Below are 22049 nucleotides of genomic sequence, written 5' to 3'. Positions count from 1 at the left end.
GGCGGGAGTGGAGAGTCGTCCCAGCCGCTCCTCTGAGTGCACCCCTTACCTCTGCCCGGGGTTAAAGAGGGGCGCCCCTGGGGCGCCTGCACCAGGGCCTCCCACCCCCGAGGCAGGCCAACCCGCCTTGCACATCCTGGCTGCGTTCCCGGCGCCGGCCAAATGCAAGGAGACACTGCTGCCCACGCTGGACGCCCGGACGGGCCAGGAGGAAGGAGGGCGGCTTGGCATTGCAGACACCGAGCCGGCCGCTCCACCCGAGGGACACGGATGGCTGCTCGAAGGACAATGAGCCCGGCCTTCTGGCTCAGCTGTCTCAGCCTGCGTCCTGGAGGACGGGCTAGGGAGGGGCCTGTGCCAAAGGCTGGGGTGCTGGGAGCTGGCCCCGGGGATGAGGGGGTGGGGGCAGGGCACATATGGAGCCGGCTGCCTACAGTGCTGAGGACACAGGCCCAGAGATGACCAGGCCCCGAAGCTCCTGGCTCCGGGAGGGCCAGGCCTCTGGGGATGCGATACTGGGAGCAGGTTGGAGCAGGCGCTGAGCCGTGGAAGGCGGGTCTACCAGGGCTCTGCCCCGGAGCGGAAGGGAAGGGGCGCCCTCTGGCGGGCTGCTAGGGAGCCGCGGATCAAGGGAAGGCAGGCGCGTGGGCGGGACTCGGGGTGGGGGGTGCTCCTCCAGCTGCTGGGGGTTCCCGGTTGCTAGGGACAGCCTGGAGAGGCCGGAGGTGACTCCATCAACACCGCAAACGCGATGCAGAAACTCCGTTCGGGCAGGAGCACTCGGCCCTGCATTCAGATGCAGGAGACAGCTGCATCCTGTCCCTGGGCTCCCACCCGCCAGCTGAGAAGCTGAGCTCCCTGGGCAGACTGGCACATATTCTGCCGCAGGTGTCCTGCCCACCCCTCGCCGCTCCTCCCCTGCAGGAGGTGTCGTCTGTCCCTCCCTCCCTCCACCGGGTGCCCGCAGCTCCCCTCCCTCCAGCTCTCTGCTGGACCGAGGCACCGCCTGGTTTTAGTGCCCCTTTCTGGGCACTAGGACCCCAGCCTCCCACACTCCCCACCTCCATCTAGTCCAGTCCTTCTCAGGGGCCCAACCCCCCACTCGCCTCAACCAGTCCAAACCAGAGCCTCCCTGCCTCCCACCCATGGGCATCACCCTTGGGCACAGGGCCCCGCCCCCACCTGAAACCGGGCCTAGGGATGCTGGGGGCGCTTGTACTGAGAGATGGGCCCCTGGCTGCAAGTCCACCCCAGAGCTGCAGACACGTGCGCCCTTGACCTTCAGACCTTTTATTGGTAGCAAAAGTCCCAGCACTCAAGTGTGAGCCATGTGAGGGTGGTGGGCGGGCGCTGGCAGGCGGGAGGAATGCGGTGGAGGCGTGGCTGTGGGTGTCACTGGCAAGAGGGACATAAATACCACTGGGGGCGGGGCGGGGGCGGTACCACCTCAGAAAGGCCCCCCGGGCCACAGAGACACCAGGGGCACGGGGGGCCACGAGACCCCGAGGTGGGGACACATGGGGCCAGGACGAAAGGAGGCAGCGGGCGGCCAGGGACACACGGGCAGACAGGCCAGGAGACGGGGGCGGGGCAGGGTCCTGCGGTTAGGGTCCTTCCCCAGCCCCCTGGCCCTGGACTTGCAGGTGCAGAGGCGGCCTGGGCAGCGGGCACTCTCCCCGCGCAGCCAAGCAGTGGGCTTGGGGTCAGGGGCCCACGCAGAGCGGCCCAGGGGCCTAGGGCTGAGCTTTGCCTTCAGGATCCTTGTCATAGATGTAGCTGCCCACGGCTCCCGTGTTCACTCCTGCAGAGAGAGACCGCTCGGTGGAGGGGAGGGCGGGAGGGGGCCCGCGGCCCACACTCCGGCCCACACTCACCCTTGGGTCCGAAGAGTATTCCGTAGCAGGGCTTGTGGCAGTAGGGCTGGCCATCGTGCTAAGAACAGGGTGCAGGTGGTGAGAAGGGGGCCACAGGCTCCACGCCCACCGCCCCCGGTGGCCGCCTCCACCTCCAGACGCCTGGCACCCTGAGCCCTCGGTTTCCCAGGTGGACCTGGAGGCCGCAGCGCTGCCGCAGCACCAGCGTCCGTGCGCACACGGCGCCAGGCCGGCCTCCAGGGGGCAGCGCGCCGCCCCTCCCGGGCCGCAGCTCCCCTCGGGGCACGCCCGCCCACCCCAGACCGCAGCCCCCACCCGCCCCTCCCGGCCTGCAGATCCCCTCGGGGCCCGTCCGCCCCCCTCGGGCCCCCGCTTCCCGGACCCTCATAGCCCCCCTCGAACCCCGCCCAGCCCCCTCGGACCCCCGCGCCCCCGGACCCTCATAGCCCCCCTCGGGCCTGCCACTCCGGGCCCACAGTCTCCAGGCTGGGCCCGCCCGGCTCCCCCGCGGGCCCCCGCTGGCCCCCTCAGGCCCCCGCCGGCCCCCCTGGCAGTCGGGGGCCGCGCGCCTCTCACCTCCGCGTGCCCGCCCGGGGTCAGCGTCTTCCCACAGCGCTCGCAGCGCAGGCATGGCCGGTGCCAGTCCTTGCCCAGAGACGTCACCTTCTCAGCTGCGGAGGGGACAGAGGGTGACGCCAGGGCGCGCGGGGGACCCTCCCAGGCCAGGGCTGGGCGCAGGCACTCACCGAAGTAGACCCTCTTGCCGCAGCGAGGACACACGTTGGGCTCCCCGGTGAACGTGGTGACGCTGGAGGCTGGGGCAGAGGCGGGGTCAGGGCCTGCCGGCGCCGACCCCACCCCCGCGCCCCACACTCACCCCGCCCACCTTTGCTGGGCCCCTTCGGGGGGCCGCTGGCTTTCCGCTCCTCGGTTCGGGCCACGGGGACCTCGATGGGGCCGGTAACCTGGGGTTTCTCGGCAGAGGGCTTCTCGTAGATGTAGGAGCCGGCCCCTCCGATGTTCACCCCTGGTGGGGGCAGGCACTGGACACGGGAGCCAGGGCCCTCCCCACCCCCGCCCCTCTCAGCCACCCCCAACTTCCCAGGAAGGCTCCTTCAGCCACGGGGACCCAGGACCACTCCCCGCCCCCACCCAGAGGGCCCTGGTGGGCAAGGAAGGGAGAGTGCTTGTCCTTCCAGGAGGGAGGGGACCGCACCGCCAAGGGGAGGAGGGGACCGGGGCCATCTGAGCTGGGCGGGGTGTCCCCACCGGCCCAGCCCACGGAGGCCCCAGTCTCACCTTTGGGTCCAAACAGCATGGCATAGCAGGGCTTGTGGCAGAAAGGCTTTCCATCATGCTAGGCAGAGGGCAGGCGTTGAGGGCGGGGTCTGGCCCAGCTCCCCGAGCCCTCCCCGCCCCGGGGGGGCGCTCACCTCGGCGTGGCCCCCTGGGGTCAGCGTCTTGCTGCAGTGCTCACACCGGAGGCAGAATCTGTGCCAGTCTTTGCCCAGGGAGCTCACCTTCTCAGCTGGGTGGGAGGGCAGTGTCAGCACAGCGCCCCCGCCCCCCACACTCAGCCCCCGCTGCCCCCCAGGTTCCGGGCAGCCTCGGCACCTGGGTCCCCTTCACCCCCCAGGAGCCATGTGGCCACCCCCACCATCCGCTCCTCATCACCCTGGGTCACTGCTGGACCAGGCAACCTGGACGGGCTTCCAGCTTAAACCTGCCCCTCCCTGACACATGCCACACACACCTGCCCCCTCACACAGCCCCAGACCCTCCAGGAGGGCCCTACAGGAGCTGGCAGAGCCCCAGCCCCGCTGAGGGGAGTGGCCTCAAGCCTCCAGACCCCCAGTGGAGAGGCCAGTCCCTGTGGCCCCCCAGGGGACAGGGCAGGGCGCTGGCTGTCCATATTTGGCCTCCTCACCCTAAGCTTCGAGAGCACTGCCCCCTCCTGCCTCTGGCTTTGGCGCCCAAGGTCTGAGACCAGCTGCTAAGGGTCACATTGGGGGCCCTCCCTGCCCCCTGCCTCCCCCAACTCCGGGGCTGCTGGGCCATCTCCCAGTGGACGGAAGCTGGGGCTTCTCCAGGGAAGCACAGCAGGGAAAGGGCGGAGGACGGGGCAGGAAGCCGCTGGAGCCGAGCTGGAATCCTCCCGACTGGAAGGGGCCTGGCCAGAGGCAAGGGCAGGAGAGGGGTGGGTGGGCTGGGGCCCTTCTGCTCAGGCAGGACTAGCCAGGGAGCAGGGACTCCTTCCCAGAGCGGCCCCTGCTTGGGCCAGGCCTCCCCCAGGGCACCAGCAGGGTGGGGAGCGGGAACTGGCCGGGACACCCCCAGTCCCAGGAGGTCTGGGAGGCTCCTGGAGGATGGCCCGCGCTCCTGGTGGCTCAGGTTCGGGGCTTGAGCCCTGGCTCCAGTGGCCCTGGTGGCACCTGCTGGCCTGGCCAGGGGCAGCCTCTAGGACCCCTACCCACCATCCCCTTCCGCAGGCTTATAGATCTTTCTGGCCACTCCACCCTAGAAGGCTAGGACTCAGGCTGGCCAGGCCTCCCGCAGGTCCATGCCAGGGCAGACGGGAGCTGGCTGAGCCCAAGGCGGGCTCAGATCCCATGCCAGACTGGCATCCTCTCCCAGCTCTCCCGCTGGCCAGCGGTTGCTGAGGCAGCTGCGGCTCAGGGCAGCCAGAACCATGCTGATCTGGCTCGCTGTTAGGCTGTGGCCACTGGGGGGGGGGGGGCAGGGGAATGACCCTCGGACCCACCGAGCAGGTCAATGGCCACACGTTACCAGCCCAAGTTGGGAAGGCAGAATCGATTGAGTCTAATGGCTTGGAAAGGAACCGGCCCCCACCCGGTGCGGTTGTCGGGGACACAGAGACTTAGCATCCCGAGGTGGCTGCGGGGTGGCCTGGCCTGGCTCCTCCACGCACCCACTGGGGTGCAGCCGCACTCGGGGTGGCAGCGTCCTGGCCCCGCCCCTTCCTCCACCAGGGCCTCCAGACCAGGAGAGAAGCCAGCCTTTGTTTTCTGCTGGGAGCCAGCAGCCGCCCAAGCAGGCAGAAGTGCTTTTCCGGGTTGTCCACGGGACCGTCGGCCCGTCCCTGAGCTGGCCTGGCCCAGGGTAAAGACGTGGGCAGCGGGGCTGGCAGGACAACCCTGGGGCTGGCCCCTACCCTGAGCCTTATAGGGACGAGTCCTGTCTGGGATGGGGACCGGGACCGAGGGCTGGGCGGGCTCCCCAGCAGGCAGCCGGAAGCCCCGCGGCCCCAGCCAGGCCAGAAGCACTCCAGGCCAAATCCGGTCCCTGCCCTCTGGGAACAGCAAACAACGGCTTGCGCCTCCTCCCACCGTCCGCAGGGAAACCAAGGGGCCGTCTTCACCTCAGCCAGTCCCCACCTCAGAGCCTGGCCACTGCCCCACGGATGACGAGAGAAGGGTCTTCTCTCTGGCCCTGTCTCTCCTGCTCTTCTGACTTGGGCCACTGTCTGTCTGTGCGGGTGCTGGTGGGAGGCTCAGTGGGCAGGGACCCTGGCAAAGTGGGGGAGAGGGCCAGCCAGGGTGAGGGAGAGTGGGGGAGTGAGCCAGACACCAGGGTAGGAGTGCCAGCGAGTGGGTGCGCCCATGGGGGGCAGTCTCTGCCAACCCAGGGGGCTTCCAGGCAGAGACAGGCTCTCCTCCCCACTCCCTCCTCCTGGATGCCACCGTTGGGACCTTGAGGAGGTGGGGGCCTGGCCACCTGGGTTCCAGCGTCCTCTCCTGCTTGTGAGGGAGGGTTCCCTCCTCACCCCAACCGCAGGAGAGTCCCGGGGGAACTTGCGCCAAGAAAAGGAGCGCGTCGGAACGCGTAAGAGGTGGAGGCCAAGGTCGCCCCCGCATGGGCTGAATCCAGATAGAGCCTAGACCTGGCCCAGCGTGGGCAGAGGTCGGGGCTGGGGTTGGGAGTCATGAAGCCAGCCGGCCCGGCCACATGTCCGTGGGCGGCGCGACTGGGGTCCGAGCGAAAGGGCAGAGAAAGGCGGGAGCGCGCTAGAAGCGCGCAGAGCTTGCTGCTGGGCCCGACCCCGCCCCGCTGGGCACCGCCAGGCAGGACCGCGATCGGGCGGCCCGCGAGCGCACAGCGCTCCCCGAAGCCTGGCCGCTTTCTGGAGGGTCCACGCGCCCCCGCCCGCCAGGCCTCGGACCCCCGCCTCGTCCCCGTCGGCCACTTCGGGGGTTCGGGCGTGGCCGCCCCCAGCTCGTCGCCGCTCCACCCTCCGGCCGCACCCGCGTGGGCAGCGGACGAGCCGGATCCGGGCCGGGCATCCTGGGGTGGCGGCCGGGCGCTGGCCGACGAGCGCCGGGGGCTCGCGGCTCTGCAGCGGGGAGCTGGCCCCAAGGGCGGCGGCCGGGCCCGGGCACTCACCGAAGTACACGGTCTTGTCGCACTTGGGGCACTTGGAGGCCATGGTCCGTACGCCCAGTCGCCCCGCGTCCTCCGCGCGCGCCCGTCGCCTCGCCGCAGCCGCCGCCTCCGCCGCGCCCGCCCCGCCCGCCCGGCTGTCCGCCCGCCCATTGGTCTGCGGCCGGGGCGGGGCGTCGGGAGCCCGCCCCCGGGGTCCCGCCGCCCTGGACGCCGCGGGGGCAGGGGCGCACCTGCCGGGGCGGACGGGGGGCTACGCGAGCCGCCTGGCGCCCCTCGGCCTCGCTCTCGGGGTGGCCTCTACCGGGCCCGCTCGGTCCTCGCCTGTTTCCATGGCAACTTCGGGGCAACCGGCTGGGCCGCGGGTGGGGCTGGGACTCCGCGGCCCCCTGACGGGGGGCGTCCTGGCCAGCGGGGCCTCGGCCCGGAAGGGCGGCGTCGGGACACGCAGACTGACGCCCCGACGGCGCAGCAGCCCGCCCGGCGCGGTGCTGGCGCCCGGGTCCCCAGAGGACCCCACCCCACCCTGCTGCGCGCCGCCGCCCGCTTCCCTTTGTTGCTCGGTTTCTATAGCAACGGCCTCGCTCTGGGACAGGAGCGGGATTTGGGCGGGAGCGCCACCCGGTCCAGGCCCGGTCCCGGCCCCGCCTAACACTGTCAGTGGTGCTGGAGCCTCAGCGGGTGGAGGGCAGGGCCTCCGCCACTTCCAAAAACAGCGCGAGAGAAACTGCTGGAAGGGGGTGAGGGAGGGGGTGCCTGGCAGCGAGGGGGCCAGCGGTGTGTGCGGCAGGCTCTGAAGGCGCCCTCCCCAAGCTCTCCCACCCAAGGGCGATGTGGGGGGCGGGGGGAGACGGGAGACAGAAGGCGTGGGGCCCCCGGGGTGCCTCCTCTGCAGGCGTAGCGACCCCGTGGGCAGACGCTGCCACCTGCATTGCATGCCGTCCTGCCCTGGACGCCTGCCCCATCTCTCCTCCAGACCCAGTAGTATCGGACCCAGGGCCTCTGACCTCGGCCTGTTGGCCCCAGAGCCTCCTCCTGGAGGGCTGGGGAGCTAGAGGTCTGCTAGCGCTCACGGCCTCTCCCCAGGGGGCCTCCAGCCCCTCCGGGCAGGACTGCCTGGCCTCTCCCACCCCTGCCTGCCTCCGCCTGGCGCCATGCAGAACTGGCCAGAGCCCCAGGGTCTGGGGACCCAGAGGTCGCGGCAGCCATCTCCCAGGGGCTCTTTCCTGGGCCCCCATCCCCGCTGAGCCTCAGGTCTGGCAGATGGACAGACGCCTAAGCCCAGATGACTGGGTCCAGTCTGGGCAGCGGGCTCCAGCTCCCTGACACCCTGCCCTGTGTCTCTGAGGCTCTGTGCTGGACACCAGGTGCCCCCACGCCCAGTTCCTCTCCCTGGTGGCCTCCAGGGCCTGCTTCTGGCTCCTGGTGCGTGTGTTCAGAGGGGGTGAGGGAGCTGGTCTCGCAGGGCAGTTTCACGGCAGCCCCCTCACCCTGTTGCCTGAAGTGCCCCGAGGTGCCCCCCCATTCTCTGAGGTGCCCCCCTCCTCCCTGAGGTGCCCCCCATCTCTCTGAGGTGCCCCCTCCTCCCTGAGGTGCCCCCCATCTCTCTGAGGTGCCCCCTCCTCCCTGAGGTGCCCCCTCCTCCCTGAGGTGCCCCCCTCCTCTCTGAGGTGCCCCCCATCTCTCTGAGGTGCCCCTTCCTCCCTGAGATGCCCCCCTCCTCTCTGAAGTGCCCCTGTCCTCCCTGAGGTAACTCCCCCCCTCCCTGAGGTGCCCCCGACCCGCACTCACACCCTTCAGCCACTGCTATTTCCATGAGTGAGGACAAGAGCCCTCAAGCTGCTGACCAGCAGGCAGGTGCCCTCTCCCTGCACTGAGCTCTGGCCCTGAGCCAGCTGGGGTGGAGATGAGAGGAGGCCTCAGCGGGCCCCTTCCTGGGCTAGGTGGCCTGCAGGTCAGCCCTTCACAGACCGCTCCCCGCTCAGGCTGGGTGTCTGGTGTCTCTGAATAATTCATGGGCCCCCACTTGGCACCCCTTGCCAGGGGCTCTGAGCTTGGGAGACCCCTGGGACCCCAGGGTATCAGCCTGAGGGACCACCCCGCCCTGAAATCTGCAGGACTGCTATTGAGGGCAGGCTGGCTGGGCGCAGGAGCCCTCTCAAGGCAGCTACCTGTGGGCCCCAGCTCTGCTTGGAGAGAGGGGGTGGAGTCAAGGAATGGCATGAGGCCCTGGCCGAGGCCCTGGGCAGGGGTGGGTGGCACGGGCACCCTGCCTGCCAGCTGCAGGGCTTCGGCTGACGTGCTGGGCTGTTGGGAAGAGGCACTGATCAGTGGACACGGAGCCGCATCTCAGAGCTAGAGGCTGGGACAGGCACGGCTCATGAGGCTGAGTGAGGACGGCGGGGCTGGAGGGAAGCAGGTGGGGCCCCGCTGGCCAGGCGTGGGGGCAGGCCCCTCCCGTGAGGCTGCAGCGGACCAGTGTCCTGGTGGCACTGGCAAATGGCACATGGGAAGCCAGGCTCGTGTTCCTGCAGGGACCCTGGGCTGTGCCCAGTGGTGGGCAGTGGGAGGTCCCAGGTGGGGCATGGGGACATGCCCACCTGCGATGCCCTTGGCCCTGGAGGCTGGAGCTGCAGGCCCCTGCTGGGCCCACAGGAGTCGGGCAGAGCTAACCAACACTCGGGTTCTCAAGACTTCGCTCCCCTCGCCAGCATCCGCCTCCCACCCCACTTTTAGGCCTGGCACAGACCTCTCAGACACGCAGTCCAGGCCCTGCCCAGCACAGTGCTGGGGCGGGGGAGGGGACCCCGGCCCTCCTGAGGGTCTGCCTGTCTCTGGGCAGGGGGAGGACCTGGCTGGGGGGAGGCCCCTCCCCTGCCCACCATACTGGAGGAAGGTAGTGTCTCTGTCAAGGTCACCAGCCTGGCCACCCAGCCCCACCACTGGAGCTGGGGGATGGGCGGGTGTGAGGCCAGCCGTGTGGGGTGGCATGCCCCAGCCTCTCCTGACACCCTGGCCCGCCACCCAGTGGGGCCCACAGCAGGCCCTTGGATGCCAGGACACCCCTTATCTGTCCCCAGTAAGGCAGCAGAGTGGCTTCTATTTTAATTCTCCAGCCGAGATGTCCACACATCACAGTGGGGCTGGAGGCACAGCAGGCAGAGGAGCCCCTCCGAGGGCCTTGGGGACCCCTCCCTCCGGCATCTGGCCTGGATGAACCTGTCCAGTGGGCCTGGAGCGGGTGTGCGGGGGGGCCAGACCGAGGTAGGGTTTCTGAGAACGGACTTGCTGAAATCTGAGCAAAGTCTCCCGGAGGAAACGGCACACCTGCTTCGGGTGGCCCCATGGCTCCTGGCAGCCATCTGTGGACAGCTGCAGCAGGCTCTGCCAGGCCAGCCAGCAGCCCGGCTGACCCTGCCACCCTGGCTGCCTGAGCAGGGGAGCCCGGCACCTGCCAGTCTGGCTCCCAGGCCAGGCCTGGACCACCCCTGCCTCGGACAGACATGGCGTGTCGGCTCCCCGTGTGGGAGCCCCGAGCCCCGATGGACCTTTCTCTGCCCCCAGGGGGCAGGTGGTGGGCATGGGGCCAAGGTGAGGCAGCAAGGGAGCCCCCAGGCCAGCCTGCAGGGGCCACATGCTGCTGCCCAGACTTCTCCCTGGACGTCCCATCGCTGGGCAGACCCGAGCAGGGGGTGGCTTCCAGACCCACGGAGGGGGTTGGGGGGGGACATTGGGCTCCTCTGAGGCGACGGGAGTGCGGTGGGCCCGAGACAGGGAGACGGACTGAGAACAGAAGACGCAGGAGGGGCTAGTTGGATTTTTGTTTTTATAAGTTTTTTTTTCTTTGTTTTTTTTAATATGAAAATTACTTGAAAAGACAAGGGGCCAACCCCACCAGGCAGCTCGGCCGGCCGCTGGCCACGCCGATCCTAACATTCCAGGTGTAAGTTACAGAGCTTAAGTTCATCTACAAAAAAGTAATAAAAATAAAATTTAAAATGGCACCTTCAACAGAAACAACAAAACTCCCGGCCGGCCCTTGAGCCCGCGTGCGGGGCAGGCACTCGGGCGGCTCCTCAGCTCCGCTCTGGCCAAAAAGTAAACACAAAGCTAAAGAAACGACTCCCGGCGGGTCTGGAGTAGGTCGGGCGCTCCTCCCCGCGCGGCCGAGGGGCGGTTTCTCTGCGGGTGAGGGCGGGCGGGGGCACTACCGAAACCGGGCGGCGGGCGGCGGGCGGCGGGCGGGCGTGGTCTGCGGTCAGAGCGCCGCGCGGGCGGCCTAGTCCTCGATGACGATGGGCTCGTCGTTGACGGGCGCGGGCGCGGGCGGCCGCAGCGGCAGGGCCTGGCTCGGGCGCAGGGCGATGGGCTTGTAGGGCCTGCGGGCCGCGCGCTTGGTCTCGGAGGACGAGAGCAGCTTGCGGATCTTCCTGTGGTGGAGCCGGGCAGTGAGGCGGCCGCGCAGCACCGCGCGGAGCCCCTGGCCCCGCGAGCCCCGCCCGCCCGGCCGCCCCACCTGGTCTCCTCGGTGGCCATGTAGAACACGTCGTCGGGGGCGTCGATCCAGTTCATCCGCCGCCGCTTGACGGGGGGCAGCGAGCCCCCCCGGATGAGGCGCACCTTGGTGGGGTATGCCTTCCCGTTGAGCAGGAGGTTCCGGCTTGGTCCCTACGGTGGGGCAGGCCTGAGAGGGGAGCTCGGGGCCTCCACGCAGCGCCCAGGAGCCCCACGGTGGCTGTCCCAGGGGCAGTGGCGGCAGGGGTGCCCCGAGGGCGACGAAGACCCCATGAAGACCCCAACATCTACCCCTCCTCGCGCCCCCAGGGGCCTCCCAGATGCGCCCACAGCGCCTGGCAGGGCTGGGGCCTCCCTGCTAAGGCCCACAGGAGCATGTGTGTGCGAGCATGTGGAGAACAGGGTCCCTGCGCTCACCATGTGCCTGGTCTGTCCGTGGTTGGCCAAACCTGACAGGAGGAAGGACAGGCCATGAAGTCCCCGCGGGCACGTGCCGCACCCACACGCGTGCCAAGGGCCCACAGCGGAGACGCAGGAAGCCCGGGGCTACATCTCCCCAGAGCTGCAGCCCACACCCAGGTGGGCCTCAGCTCCGGAGCCCTGGCCTCGCCCAGGTGGCTCTCAGGGGCCCCGGTCTGGGGAGGGGAGGAGTGTAGGAGACTCGGTCTGAGCTCACTCCCTTGAGGAGGCAGGACCACTGTGGCCTGGTTTATAGAGCAGCCAAGTGACACCCGGCAACAGCAACAGGGGGGCCCTCTGCAGGGCAGCCACTCCCTGGGCTCAGACTTTACCAGACTTCCTCCCAAGGGGCTCCCAGTCCCCAGCGTGGACCTGGGGCCAGATGCCCTGCAGGAAGCTGATGGAAGTACCCAGGAGAGGTCAGTAGGCCATGCTCCAGCTAGCAATTCCACTCTGTGGTCGGGGGTCTGGAGGTGAAAGCCACTACCAGAGGCTCAGAAAAGGCACTGTCCCAGGTCACAGGCTGTACCTTCAACGGGAGCCGAAACGATCCGCAATTCCCAAGCGCACGTGCACCGAGTCTACGTGCGTGGCCACCAGAGCATCAGTGTGAGTACACGGGCCCGTGAGTGTCGGTGAGTACACAGGCCTGTGAGCATGTGCTGGTCTGAGTACACGGGCCCGTGAGCTCGTGTCGGTGTGCGTACATGGGCCCACAAGCTCGTGTTGGTGTGCGTACACGGGCCCGTGAGCGCGTGTTGGTGTGCGTACACGGGCCCATGAGCGCGTGTTGGTGTGCGTACACGGGTCCGTGAGCGCGTTGGTGTGCGTACACGGGCCCGTGAGCACGTGTTGGTGTGCGTACACGGGTCCGTGAGCGCGTTGGTGTGCGTACACGGGCCCGTGAGCACGTGTTGGTGTGCGTACACAGGGCCGTGAGCTCGTGTTGGGGTGAGTGCGTGTGGCTGTGAGCGTGTCCGTGTGCACTATATGGTCACGTGAGCTAGTCTCCATCGCCTACATTCTGCCACACACATCTAACTCCTCCCAGAAGTGCTTCCTGACCAAGGTCTGACTCTAGATGAGCCTGGAATAGCTGTCCAGCCCCCATTTGCAGCACCTCCTAACTTGGGGTAGCCGCAACCCCAGCAGGCAGGGGCGGGGGCCCCGCCAGCCTGCAGCGCTCGCGAGCTGTCCACGGGTGTGCACAGCTATGCACAGCGCTCAGGGCTCTGTGCTACTTACCCAGGTAGGTGCCTACCAGAGGGACGGGTGGCAGAGAGAAGAGAGCACACAGTTAGCGTGAGGGATGTGCACACGGGGCCCTGGGGCGGAGGCAGCCACAGGCCACAGAGGGCCGGGTTAGGGAGCCAAGGCCCCCTGGGGTCAGGGCCCTGGCCTAGAGCCGGCTCCTGCCATCTGCCGCTGCTCCAGCCGCCACACGGAACCCCAGTGAGCCTGAGTGCAGCCCCTGACACCCGCCCGGGACCCAGGGCTGGGGCTGAAGTAGCTACGGGAACACGTGGATTTTGAAAAAACTGACGGAAGTGAATAGTTTATCCCACTGCTATCAAGAGCTCTTTACAAGTCAGGCCCTAAGCCCCAAGCCCTGTTGATAAGACCCGCTTCCCCTCCTGTGGGATGTGGGCAGCCGAGTGGACCAGCCGCTCTGCTGAGACCAGGGACTGTGAGGACACCCAAGGATGGCTCCAGGGGAGGGGGGAGGTCAGCGAGGGGGCAAGGCTCAAGTGAGCTGGCGCCCCAAGGGATCGTGGGCAAGGCGGCAGGGGGCCTGGGGCGGGAAGAGCCTGTGTCCAGATGGAGTGAGAGGACCCGACCTCAGTGCCACCAGCTGACCCTCAGCAGGTGCCTGCCGGGCTCCTGGACACACTGAGATGAGCATGTCCAGGGGACCAGGCTGGGCCAGATAGCCACTGCCTCCCACCACCTCCCAGAGATCCAAGAACCAAGGCTGGGCCAGCCTCCGGGGCAGGCAAGTCTCCAGTCCTGAGACTGGGGGAAGGCTCCAGCCACGTCCATGCTGGCTGCCCATGACGCAGCGTGGGGGTGTCCACGCCCGGCCGGACCTTCCTGCTGGGAGGGACTGGCGGGAGGAGCTCTGAGTGTGTCCCCCTAAGTTCCCCTTCTGCTGGTTCCGTTCACCTCCCCCTCACTGGTCCCGCCACAGGCTGACCGTCGGGGGCACTGGCCCCCACAAGGCTGAAACGCTCCTCACTGGCACCGTGGTGACCCCTACTAGAGCAGCCCGGGGCCACTGGGTGGGCGAGGGAGCCACACTCCGGAAGCCAGTGCCAGCTGCACCCAACAGCAGGGGAGCCCTGTGGTGGCCTCACGCCCCGGCGCGAGCCCCACACCTTGGACAGGGCCCACGGTCTCAGCCCCGGTGCACCTCCCCGTGGGGCCCCGGCCTGGGCCTTCCCTGGGCCTCACAGACCCCCACCCAGCCATGCCAGCCACACCACAGCTCTGTCCCGTCGGCGCCCGAGGGGCCAGGGTCCCACAGCCCCCCACCAGGCAAGGCGCAGGCAAGGTCACAAGCACAGGGCAGGCAGCCGCGCGAGCTGAGGCTGACGGCATGCGGGCGGGCGGCAGGGGCGCCACAGCCGCCCGACAGAGGACAGTCCACTGACCGGCGCTGGGCCCGGACAGAAGGGCATTTCGTGAGCCGGGGCGCCCGGGTGGGGGCAGGGGCGGCCCCAAGGTCTCTGCCGAGTGACAGGTGGGCGCCGGGTTAGGGGCACGGCCCAGCCCGCGTGGACTGCCCTGAGCCATCCGCCACACACACGTGAGCACAGCACACAGGCAGGCGCGGAGGGCCGGGCCTTACCCCTACTGGGCATCAAGAGGCGCTTCTTCACGTTGCCTGGCAGCGCCCGGCGGCAGGAGAGAGGAGAGAACACACGGTCAGCGGGCGCGGGCGCGGCGGGCGCCGGGCACCCCAGGCCCACGGCCACGCCGGCCGAGCCCGAGGCCCCCCGGACTCACCGTCGACCCCGTTGTGCTGCTCGTAGCTCCTCTTGCCCAGGATGGTGGGGGAGCCGTTGTTGATGACAGGGGCCGACTTGGCAGGGGTCAGGCCGCTGAGCACGCCAGACACACTCTTCACTGGGTCGGGCTTGGGGGGGCGGGGGTGCGTCTCTGCAGGGCCAACACAGGCAAGTGGGCACAGGCTGCCCCTCAGCGGCAGCCCCACCACCTGGGAGGGTGTGGGCGGCCCAGGCCCGGTAGGCACGCCAGTGTGGCGCCCTGGGCACCCTGAGGGCAGCGACAGAGGCTGGGGCTAGACCCCTTGGTCCAGCCGACGGGCCCACTGGTGACCACCACCAACCAGCGCGCAGGCTCCAGATCCCCACAAATGAGCAGGTCCCCTTAGCGGCCACAGAGCTGACAGCCCAGGCTGGCCACTGGCCAGATGATAAACTAGGGTCTCCATCAGCTGACCATGGACAGGTCACCAGACCGGCTCCAGGAGGCGCAGGCCTACACCTACCAAGCGCCCCAGCCCTCAGCGACTCTCAGAGGCCAGAGCCCAGATAGCAGGAGGGGCCACAGCCGCCTGTGTCTCCCGGGAGCCCGCCAGCTCCGAGCGTCTTTCCCAAGGGAGCGCGGGCACAGCGGGAGGGACCGAATCCTAGCCCAGCCCAGCAGAGCGGAGGGCCACGGACAAGCGGGATGCTCGAGGCCCCAGGCCGCCCCTCTGCGTCCCTCCTGGGGGGCACGCCTCCCACCCAGCCCAGAGCCCCCCGGGGAGGGCACAGCATGGAGAAGACCACTCCGAATCCTCACAGGACCCTGCGGGCCAGCTCACCGAGGAACCGCAGCACGGCCTCCAAGGGCTTCCGCGTGGCCTGCTTCAGCACCAGCGGGCTCTGGGAGGCTTCCGGCAGCCGAGCCGTGCCTGCGCGAGGGCGCCAGGGTCAGTGCGCGCGCCCGCCAGCGGCACCCCACCCCGCCCGCCCCGGGCACACTCACACTCGGCCTTGATGGCCGCGCCGTTGATGGGCGTGTAGGGGTGGCGGGCGGCGCGCCAGGGGCGCAGGATCTCGCGGCACAGACGCCGGGCGATGCGCGTGAGCTTGGTGGTGTGCAGGTAGAAAGCCTGTCGCGTCTTCATCGCGAACTTGGGGCTCCCGCTGCTCCGCGCCGGGATGCCGTGGGGGCTCTGCGGAAGGGGGCGCGCCGCCCCGACACAGCGCCATGACCGCGGGCCGGGCCGCAGGGGTGGGCGCGCGGGCGGGCGGGGCGGGGCGCAGGGCGGGGCTTACCATGTTACTGCGGTTGGGTCCCGGCCTCTCTCCATCTAACCGGGTTGGCATTTTCAAGCCACCATATTTCTTCCAATATGTCCAACAAGATGCGCAGAGGCGACACTGCATGTTAGGGGGACCCCAAGAATACCACTGGTAAGACTGGGTGGCTACGGACAACAAAGTTGAAAATAGACGGATTCTTAAGCAGAACCAGTGACGGCAAAGAGCATTCCACAGCTGCCGCCCGCCCACACCACCCCGGGCCCGGGCACCGTGCCCCCCTTGCTCCCCATCAGGGCTCCTCCCGGCAGAGTGCGACCCCCGCCCCCAGGCCGGTCCCCGGGACGGTGCCCAGGGTGCCCAGGGCAGTGGACTAGGGTGTGCCTGGGGGCACTTACTGTAACAGCTCTCGCAGGCCCGGCCAGCCCCAGGGCTCTGGCCTGGCGGCCCCGCGCCGTTCACCACGCCTGCCTTGACGTTGTTGACGCTGATCTGGTTCGGGTTTGGCTTGTTACTTGGGTAGGGGAGAGAGGGAGAGCGTCACGGGAGCACGGAGCCCCGGGCGCACAGCTCTGGAACCCCGGCAGCCCCATCCGTACTCGCCTGGCCGCAGGGCGGCTGCCAACCCCAGCTCTCTCCCCGCGGGCTCGGGTCAGAGTCAGACCCCACGCGGGACGGCTTCCAGCCGCCGCGCCCGGTGCTGCCTGGCTGGCCGAGGGAGAGCCAGGGCTGGGTTCTGCCCTCCCGCCACCCCTGCCATCCTGGGCTTCAAGGACAGGCCCCCGACTCGCCCGGACTCAGCCACGTGAGGCCAGCAGCGGGCCTGGCCCACCCGGGGCGTGGAGCCGCGGGGGCGGTGCTCCAGGGGAACACTTACTAGTTGGGAATATAAACTTGCTTCAACTTGCTCTCCGCTTCGGCCGCTTTCAAGCGTTTCTTAAAGCACAGAACACAGGGTCAGAGGCGGCAGCGGGGTCTGCGGGGGAGACCCGCCTGCGCCGGCCGGCCCTCACCTGCTGCACGTATCTGTCCGTGGTTTTCCACATGTAGTAGTACTCGATGATGCTGGTGAGCGACTTCCAGGGAAGCTGTGGGACGCAGGCGTGTCAGCGGGGGCGGCGGGCCCTCCTGGGCAGACCGCATGGCAGAGAAGCCCTGCCCAGGTTCCCTTCCTGCCGCAGCGCCCGCGCCGGGCTGGCTGGCTGGCTGGCTGGGCGGGCGGGCGCTTCCGCCCCTGGTGCACAGTGCCGGGGAAAGGGGGGCAGTGCGGGAGGCACCCAGGTCCCCGAGCCCTCCAGGCTGCGGGCTGCACAAGCGAGAACCCTCTGCTCCCGCGGTTCTGGCGTCACCCCGGGCTCACAGGCCAAGCCCAAGTCCAGCAGGGCTTGTGCCGCCTGCGGGCCTTGCCCCCCCCGAGCACCTTCACCCACATCCGCTGGGGCGAGCTGATCACAGGCTACGTGTCTCCTGCACCTGGGCCGTCACACGGGAGGCGTGAGGGGCCGGGGGCCTGTGGGGGGCGCGCTCCGCTTATTTCTGGTGGGGAGCCCTTGCCCCCCTGCTGAGGTTTCGGCACACTCTAGCATGTCGGTCAAGGGGCCGGCTCAGGGCTCAGCCTGCACCCGTGGCACCAGGGCTCTGCAGGGCGCCCTGAGGGCCTCCGGGCCACACCTGTTCTCCACCTCCTGCAGTGAGCCCGGCACCAGCTTCATCTGTTCCAGTGGAGATGCTGCTGGGCATCAGACGCGGGCAAGGCTGCTGCACCCCAGCCTCTCCCTAGGGCCTGTGGTCAGGCCGGCTCGGCCGCCCTGCTGCCCTCTCCGCACGGACCTGCTCCTCTGAATGACCAGCATTTCGCCTCCTTTCAGACGAGCTCAAGTGTGTTTTAGGGGCCGAGAGAGTGAGGGGGCCCTGCAGACTTGATTCCCACGCGCTCACTGGGGAACACTTCCAAGGACGTATGCGGAAGCTTGGCTGGTTAAAAACCACCGGACTCAAACACGCCCGGGGCCTGAGGGCCAGCGAGGACCTGGAGGCGCAGCAGGCGCCTCTAACAGGCGAGGGGACAGGGACAGAGAGCTGGGGAGCAGCGCGGCCCTGAGCCCGCCCCGCGGAACTCACAAAGTCTTGCTGAATGTCTGTGAAGTCCTTCCCATACTTTTCCAGGGCCTCCTCGAAAAGGCTGGCCTCCGAGGCTGACCACTCCTCCATCTCGTCCCTGCAGAGCACGGGCCCACCCTGCGGCACCAGGGCCGAGATGGCCTTGGCGACGTCGTACACGCTCCGGTGCAGCGTGTCCATGGCGTGGAACTGCGCAGGGCGGGAGGCAAGGTCACCGGGGCCCTGCGCTGGGACCTAGCCCCAGCCCAGGTGGCGGACACACCCGGGCCATGTGTGGGAGGCCACAGGCTCGGGCCTCCGGGGAGAATGTGGGGAGAGAGCCGTGGGCAGGCAGGGCCCGCCCGGGGCACGTGAGCCTCCTTCTGGGAGACTCGCTGCCCGAGACAGGGCGGCAGGAAGGAGCAGGGCGGCCCCAGGATGTGCAGGGCAGCCTGAGCCTGTGCGAAGACGGGGCTGCCACGCGGGGCCGCTGAGAGCCCTGCCCCGGGTGGGGCCGCGCCCAGGGGCTTGGCCTGAGCAGACGTGCTGGGCATTCCTTGGCCAGCGCCCACTTACCAGGGTGATGTCCCGGGAGGCGGCCGCGGCGCTCATGTGCAGGCTGGGCTGCCGGACGGAGCTGCTGCAGTCCAGGGCCCGGGCAAAGGTGCCCACGGAGCTGGGGGCGGCGGGGAGGGGGAGAGACGCTGACCGCTGGAGCAGACAAGCAGGAGGCCAGGCAGGCCGAGCCAGACACGCAGAGGGGCCCAGACTCGGCTGTCTCGGGGAGGAGCGCTCTGCTCTGGAGCTCGGGGACTCTGCCAGTCTCCGAAGAGCTCTTCTCCCGAGACAGCCTTTGGGTTCCAGCGCTGGATGGCACCCAGCCTGGGGCGGGGCTGGGGGGAGCATGTGGCCTGAGTGCTCACCGCAGCTGCCCAGTGGGGGCCAGGGCGGCGGCCTCAGCAGAGGTGCGCGTGTCCAGGAGGCCTGGGCCTTGGCCACATCCGCCCCAGCAGCCTCAGCCCGGTTTTGGAGCTGGACAGGCACCCTATCCCACCCCGCAGTCCGCGGGAAGAGCCCCAGCATGCTGGGGGACCCTGAGCAGCCCCTCAGAGCCAGCTCTGCACGCAGGAAGGGCCAGGCCTCCCTGGGGACCACAAAAGGGTCGTGACAGAGCGGGCCCCACCCCGCTGGCCTCGTGTGCCCTCGCTGGGCAACACCCCAAGGAACAGACGTCCCAGAGCCCACCAGAGTGGGCGAGCAGTCAAGGCCGCGCCAGCTTGTGCCCTGCCTGCCGGGAACTCACCGGGCCACCACCAGGAACTGGTCAATCTGCTTGTCCACGAGCGGGTTGCGGGCCTCCCACACCTTGGTCTCCAGCTTGGACTGGTCTCGGCCGTCCTCCTCGCCTGTGGAGAAGGGGTGCCGCGGGGTGAGGCCGCCGGGGCTGCAGGAAGAGCCCCGAGGCTCTCGTGAGAGCTTGGCGCCAAGGGTCCCCTTAGGGCCTGGCCTACTGGGGTGAAAAGGGAGCACCGCCTTCTGCAGGGAGGGAGAGGGTGAGTGAGTCCGGGGCGGGGACATGGCACGCGTGTGCACACACACACACAGGTTCATGTGTACACACGCGCGTGCACAGACACACACACGGACGCGGTCCAGTCGGCGTGCCAGGGCAAGCGTGGCACGGGGCAAGCCTTTGCCTCTGGAGTGGGGTCCGGGTCTGGGCCCCCGGGCCTCGGAGGAACCACCGGGACGGCAACAGCAGCGCAGCCATGGGGGGAAGGGCGGGCAGTCCGGATCTGACCGGTCGAGCTCTTTACCCTAAGACACTGCAGGGTTGGGTGCCACCGCGCCTGGCCCCCCGTGCCAGCCCCTCACCACCAGGGCGCTGATGCCAGCTCAGCAGACACTCGCCCACCACCTGGGGTCCTGAGGCCAGAGGCCTCGTCTCAGGGCATCTTCTCCCTCGGCCTGTGGGTGGCACGGGGGAGCCCACGGCCCGGCCGTGGATGCTTCTGTCCTGGGCAGCACCTATGCCAAGGGCCAGTGTGCTCTGATCAGCAGGGGGGATGGGGCCACGAGGAGGGTCTGCAGAATGCCCACCCAGCGTGGCTGGGCTGGCATGGAGGACACATCACACCCACCCTCAACTCGGGCACCCAAGCTGAACACCTGCAGACGCCCTCGGCCACGGTCACTCTCGGCAGGAACCGCTTCCAGGCCCAGGACCCCTGTGCACTCGGGAAGCCCATGGAGCCTGGGGTGGGCATGGGTCAGCAGGGCCGGCACAGCTGAAAGTCACTGGGGAGACACGTGCCCCCTCGCCCTGGGGAGGTCACCCTGGTGGGCTACAGGGGCGCGCTGGGCCAGGGGCCCATGGAAGGGAAGCCCGGCACTGCAGACGTGCAGGGCTGATCCAGGGATGGGGCGCGGAGATCCGAGAGCCTGGGGTGCCAGGTCTGTGGGACGCGATGGGGCATCTGGAGGATGGGCATGGCACGCTCCCTCCTGGCGGCTACATGGCACTGAGACCCTCCCCGGGGAAGCCAGGGACCCTCCCCTTGGATCTAGGCCCCAGTGGCGTGGCCAGGCAGCCTGGCCCAGAGCCCCAGATGCAGTGGCAGCCCCGTCCCAGTGCCCCGCCAGCGGGCGGGCAGCATCACGGCACACTGTGGCCGCCACACACACTCACGGACGGGGCACAGGTTCACACTGGCAGGGTCCATGCCCCAGGAGGCGCGGGGAGACGGCAGGCTGAGGCCTTCGCCAGGGTCCCCAAGTCAGGAGCGGGAAAAGCCTGGGCTGTGAGCAGGGCTCGCCCAGGGCCCCTGAGAACAGAGGCTCAACCCCGCCGAGCACCCAGGCGGTGGGCAACGTGAGCTCTTTGGACATTTGAGCCACCAGCATCCTCCTGAGGCCTCACCAGGAACCCTTAGCCACCCCGCGGGAGTGCAGGCCTGGGGGGCCCCGGGGACTCCCAAGGACGCCTGACCCCGGAGGGGTGTCTGTGCGGGAGATGCAGTGCGGGGGCCCCAGGATGATGCGAGTCCTCGTGGGGCCGGAGGGAGGGGCGGCCAGGCCCGCCTGCGACGGAGCTGGACACGCAGGGCGGACTGGGGAGCCGCCCCACCACCCGCTTCCCACGAGTCTGGCTCAGCAGACAAGCAGGTGCCCCGAAATGGAGACCGAGGCCCCGGCAGGGAGGCGGGTGTGAGCGTGTGGGTGAGGTCCAAGTGAGGTGTGCCACACGTGTGTGCACATGTGTGCAACAGGAAACGTGCACACGGGCCAAGAGCAGAGCCCGGGACGAGCGGAGCAGCTGGGGGTCGGGAGGCGCGGCAGCCGCGGAGAGGGGGCTTCTGGGGATTCCGGCACAGAGGAGCCTGGGGTGCAGAGCAGAGGGGGAGCCAGGCCTGGCCCACGCCCCACCGACGCGGGAGACGCTCGCCAGGGCCGCCTGAGGACGAGAGCGGAGCGGCCACGCGCTCCACGAGGGACCCGGGGACCCCGGGCGGCCTGGGCACCTCACACGGGGCCAGCTCTGCGGGGACACCGGCTCCAAAGAGAGCAAGGTGCCCAAATGCCCCGAGGCTAAGCGCATGTGCGGTCCAGCTGCCAGACCCACCTCACCAAGCGCGTGAGCAGGACAGGAGAGGACAGGATGCCCACGAGTGTGGACCCCGCGGCCCCCTGCATCAGCCCCACTTGCCGGGGCAAGGCCACCACCCAAGGGATGAGGGCCACTCACGGCAGGCCTGCTGTCAACCATGGGGCCCCTGCAGGAAGCAAGGCCTGGGGGGTCATCGGGGCCCGAGTTCCTCCGTGCTGCGTGCATGGGGACAGACTGAGCTGCAGGAAGGGGTCAGGCCCGCCCATGACCCCTGGGCCGCTGGAGGCCTGAGCGGGCAGGGGAGCCGGGCACTTCGTCCCCCGAGCACAGTGGCCTCGGGGACAGCACCGTCCACCAGAAGTCAGTGATACCAGCAATCACTCAAATGAGCTCTTTGAACAGAGAAAGAGCTTTTAAAAAGTTATGAAAACAACTGCTAAGAGGAAACAAAGTCTCCAGGTAGCGTGGAGGGTCCAGCGACAGGCGCTGGGGGTGCTGGGCCCGCCGCGCCCCCACCCACCTTCTTTCAGCAGGTCGGTGATGTCCGCCTGGTACCGGTTTCCCACCCGGATCTCCCCCTTGTCTGCCAGGAGGGTCTTCTGCTGGGGGTCGTAGACCAGGGAGTAGAAGAAGAAGTCCTGGAAAGCAGCGCGGGGCGGGGCTGTCACGCTCAGCGCCGCCGCCGCGCGGGCAGCCCCCCGAGCCGCCTCGAGCCCGTCAGCAGCCAGTCTGCAGCTTAGTTTACAGAAGCATTTAACAGCAGCAAAACCCCGAAGACACCTGGGAACAAAGCTGACAGATTCTGGGCTCGGCCTCGGAGGAGAC

The 22049-nt window shown here is 68.9% G+C and overlaps 2 protein-coding genes across 5 annotated transcripts in view; both read right to left on the bottom strand.

Moving 5' to 3' along the window:
- Positions 1–1294: 1294 nt before the first annotated feature.
- On the bottom strand, positions 1295–6370 carry CRIP2 (cysteine rich protein 2). Of its 2 annotated transcripts, none has more exons than XM_068990912.1 (8): positions 6276–6370; positions 3308–3402; positions 3174–3231; positions 2761–2901; positions 2621–2689; positions 2451–2545; positions 1875–1932; positions 1295–1801 (listed from the first exon to the last, which is right to left on the bottom strand). In XM_068990912.1, exons 1-8 carry the CDS (start codon positions 6316–6318, stop codon positions 1734–1736), a joined length of 627 nt encoding a protein of 208 aa, XP_068847013.1. In that variant the 5' UTR covers positions 6319–6370; the 3' UTR covers positions 1295–1733. The 2 variants fall into 2 exon arrangements, with proteins under 2 accessions (XP_068847013.1, XP_068847014.1); XM_068990913.1 differs by having other exon boundaries at positions 2761–2938; positions 6276–6311.
- A 4181-nt stretch (positions 6371–10551) lies between these two features.
- The window catches only part of MTA1 (metastasis associated 1), a 32531-nt gene continuing 21033 nt past the window's right edge, over positions 10552–22049 (bottom strand). Inside the window, exons 7-21 of one of the 3 annotated variants that reach the window (XM_068991264.1) lie at positions 21745–21862; positions 18921–19023; positions 18194–18293; positions 17639–17827; positions 16531–16605; positions 16395–16453; positions 15916–16031; positions 15533–15684; positions 15240–15429; positions 15076–15165; positions 14253–14405; positions 14095–14130; positions 11205–11236; positions 10789–10940; positions 10552–10702 (exon numbers count right to left, since the gene is read on the bottom strand). In XM_068991264.1, the coding sequence (XP_068847365.1) occupies positions 10552–10702; positions 10789–10940; positions 11205–11236; positions 14095–14130; positions 14253–14405; positions 15076–15165; positions 15240–15429; positions 15533–15684; positions 15916–16031; positions 16395–16453; positions 16531–16605; positions 17639–17827; positions 18194–18293; positions 18921–19023; positions 21745–21862 (1716 nt within the window). Of the gene's footprint in view, positions 10703–10788; positions 10941–11204; positions 11237–14094; positions 14131–14252; positions 14406–15075; positions 15166–15239; positions 15430–15532; positions 15685–15915; positions 16032–16394; positions 16454–16530; positions 16606–17638; positions 17828–18193; positions 18294–18920; positions 19024–21744; positions 21863–22049 lie in introns of those variants that run through there. The other 2 variants (XM_068991265.1, XM_068991266.1) reach the window with 2 other exon arrangements.

The sequence above is a fragment of the Capricornis sumatraensis genome, chromosome 19 (assembly GCF_032405125.1).
Source record: "Capricornis sumatraensis isolate serow.1 chromosome 19, serow.2, whole genome shotgun sequence".
Taxonomy (NCBI): Eukaryota; Metazoa; Chordata; class Mammalia; order Artiodactyla; family Bovidae; genus Capricornis; species Capricornis sumatraensis.
The sequence above is the reverse complement of the archived record's forward strand: the minus strand, read 5'-3'. Positions and strand labels throughout refer to the sequence as shown.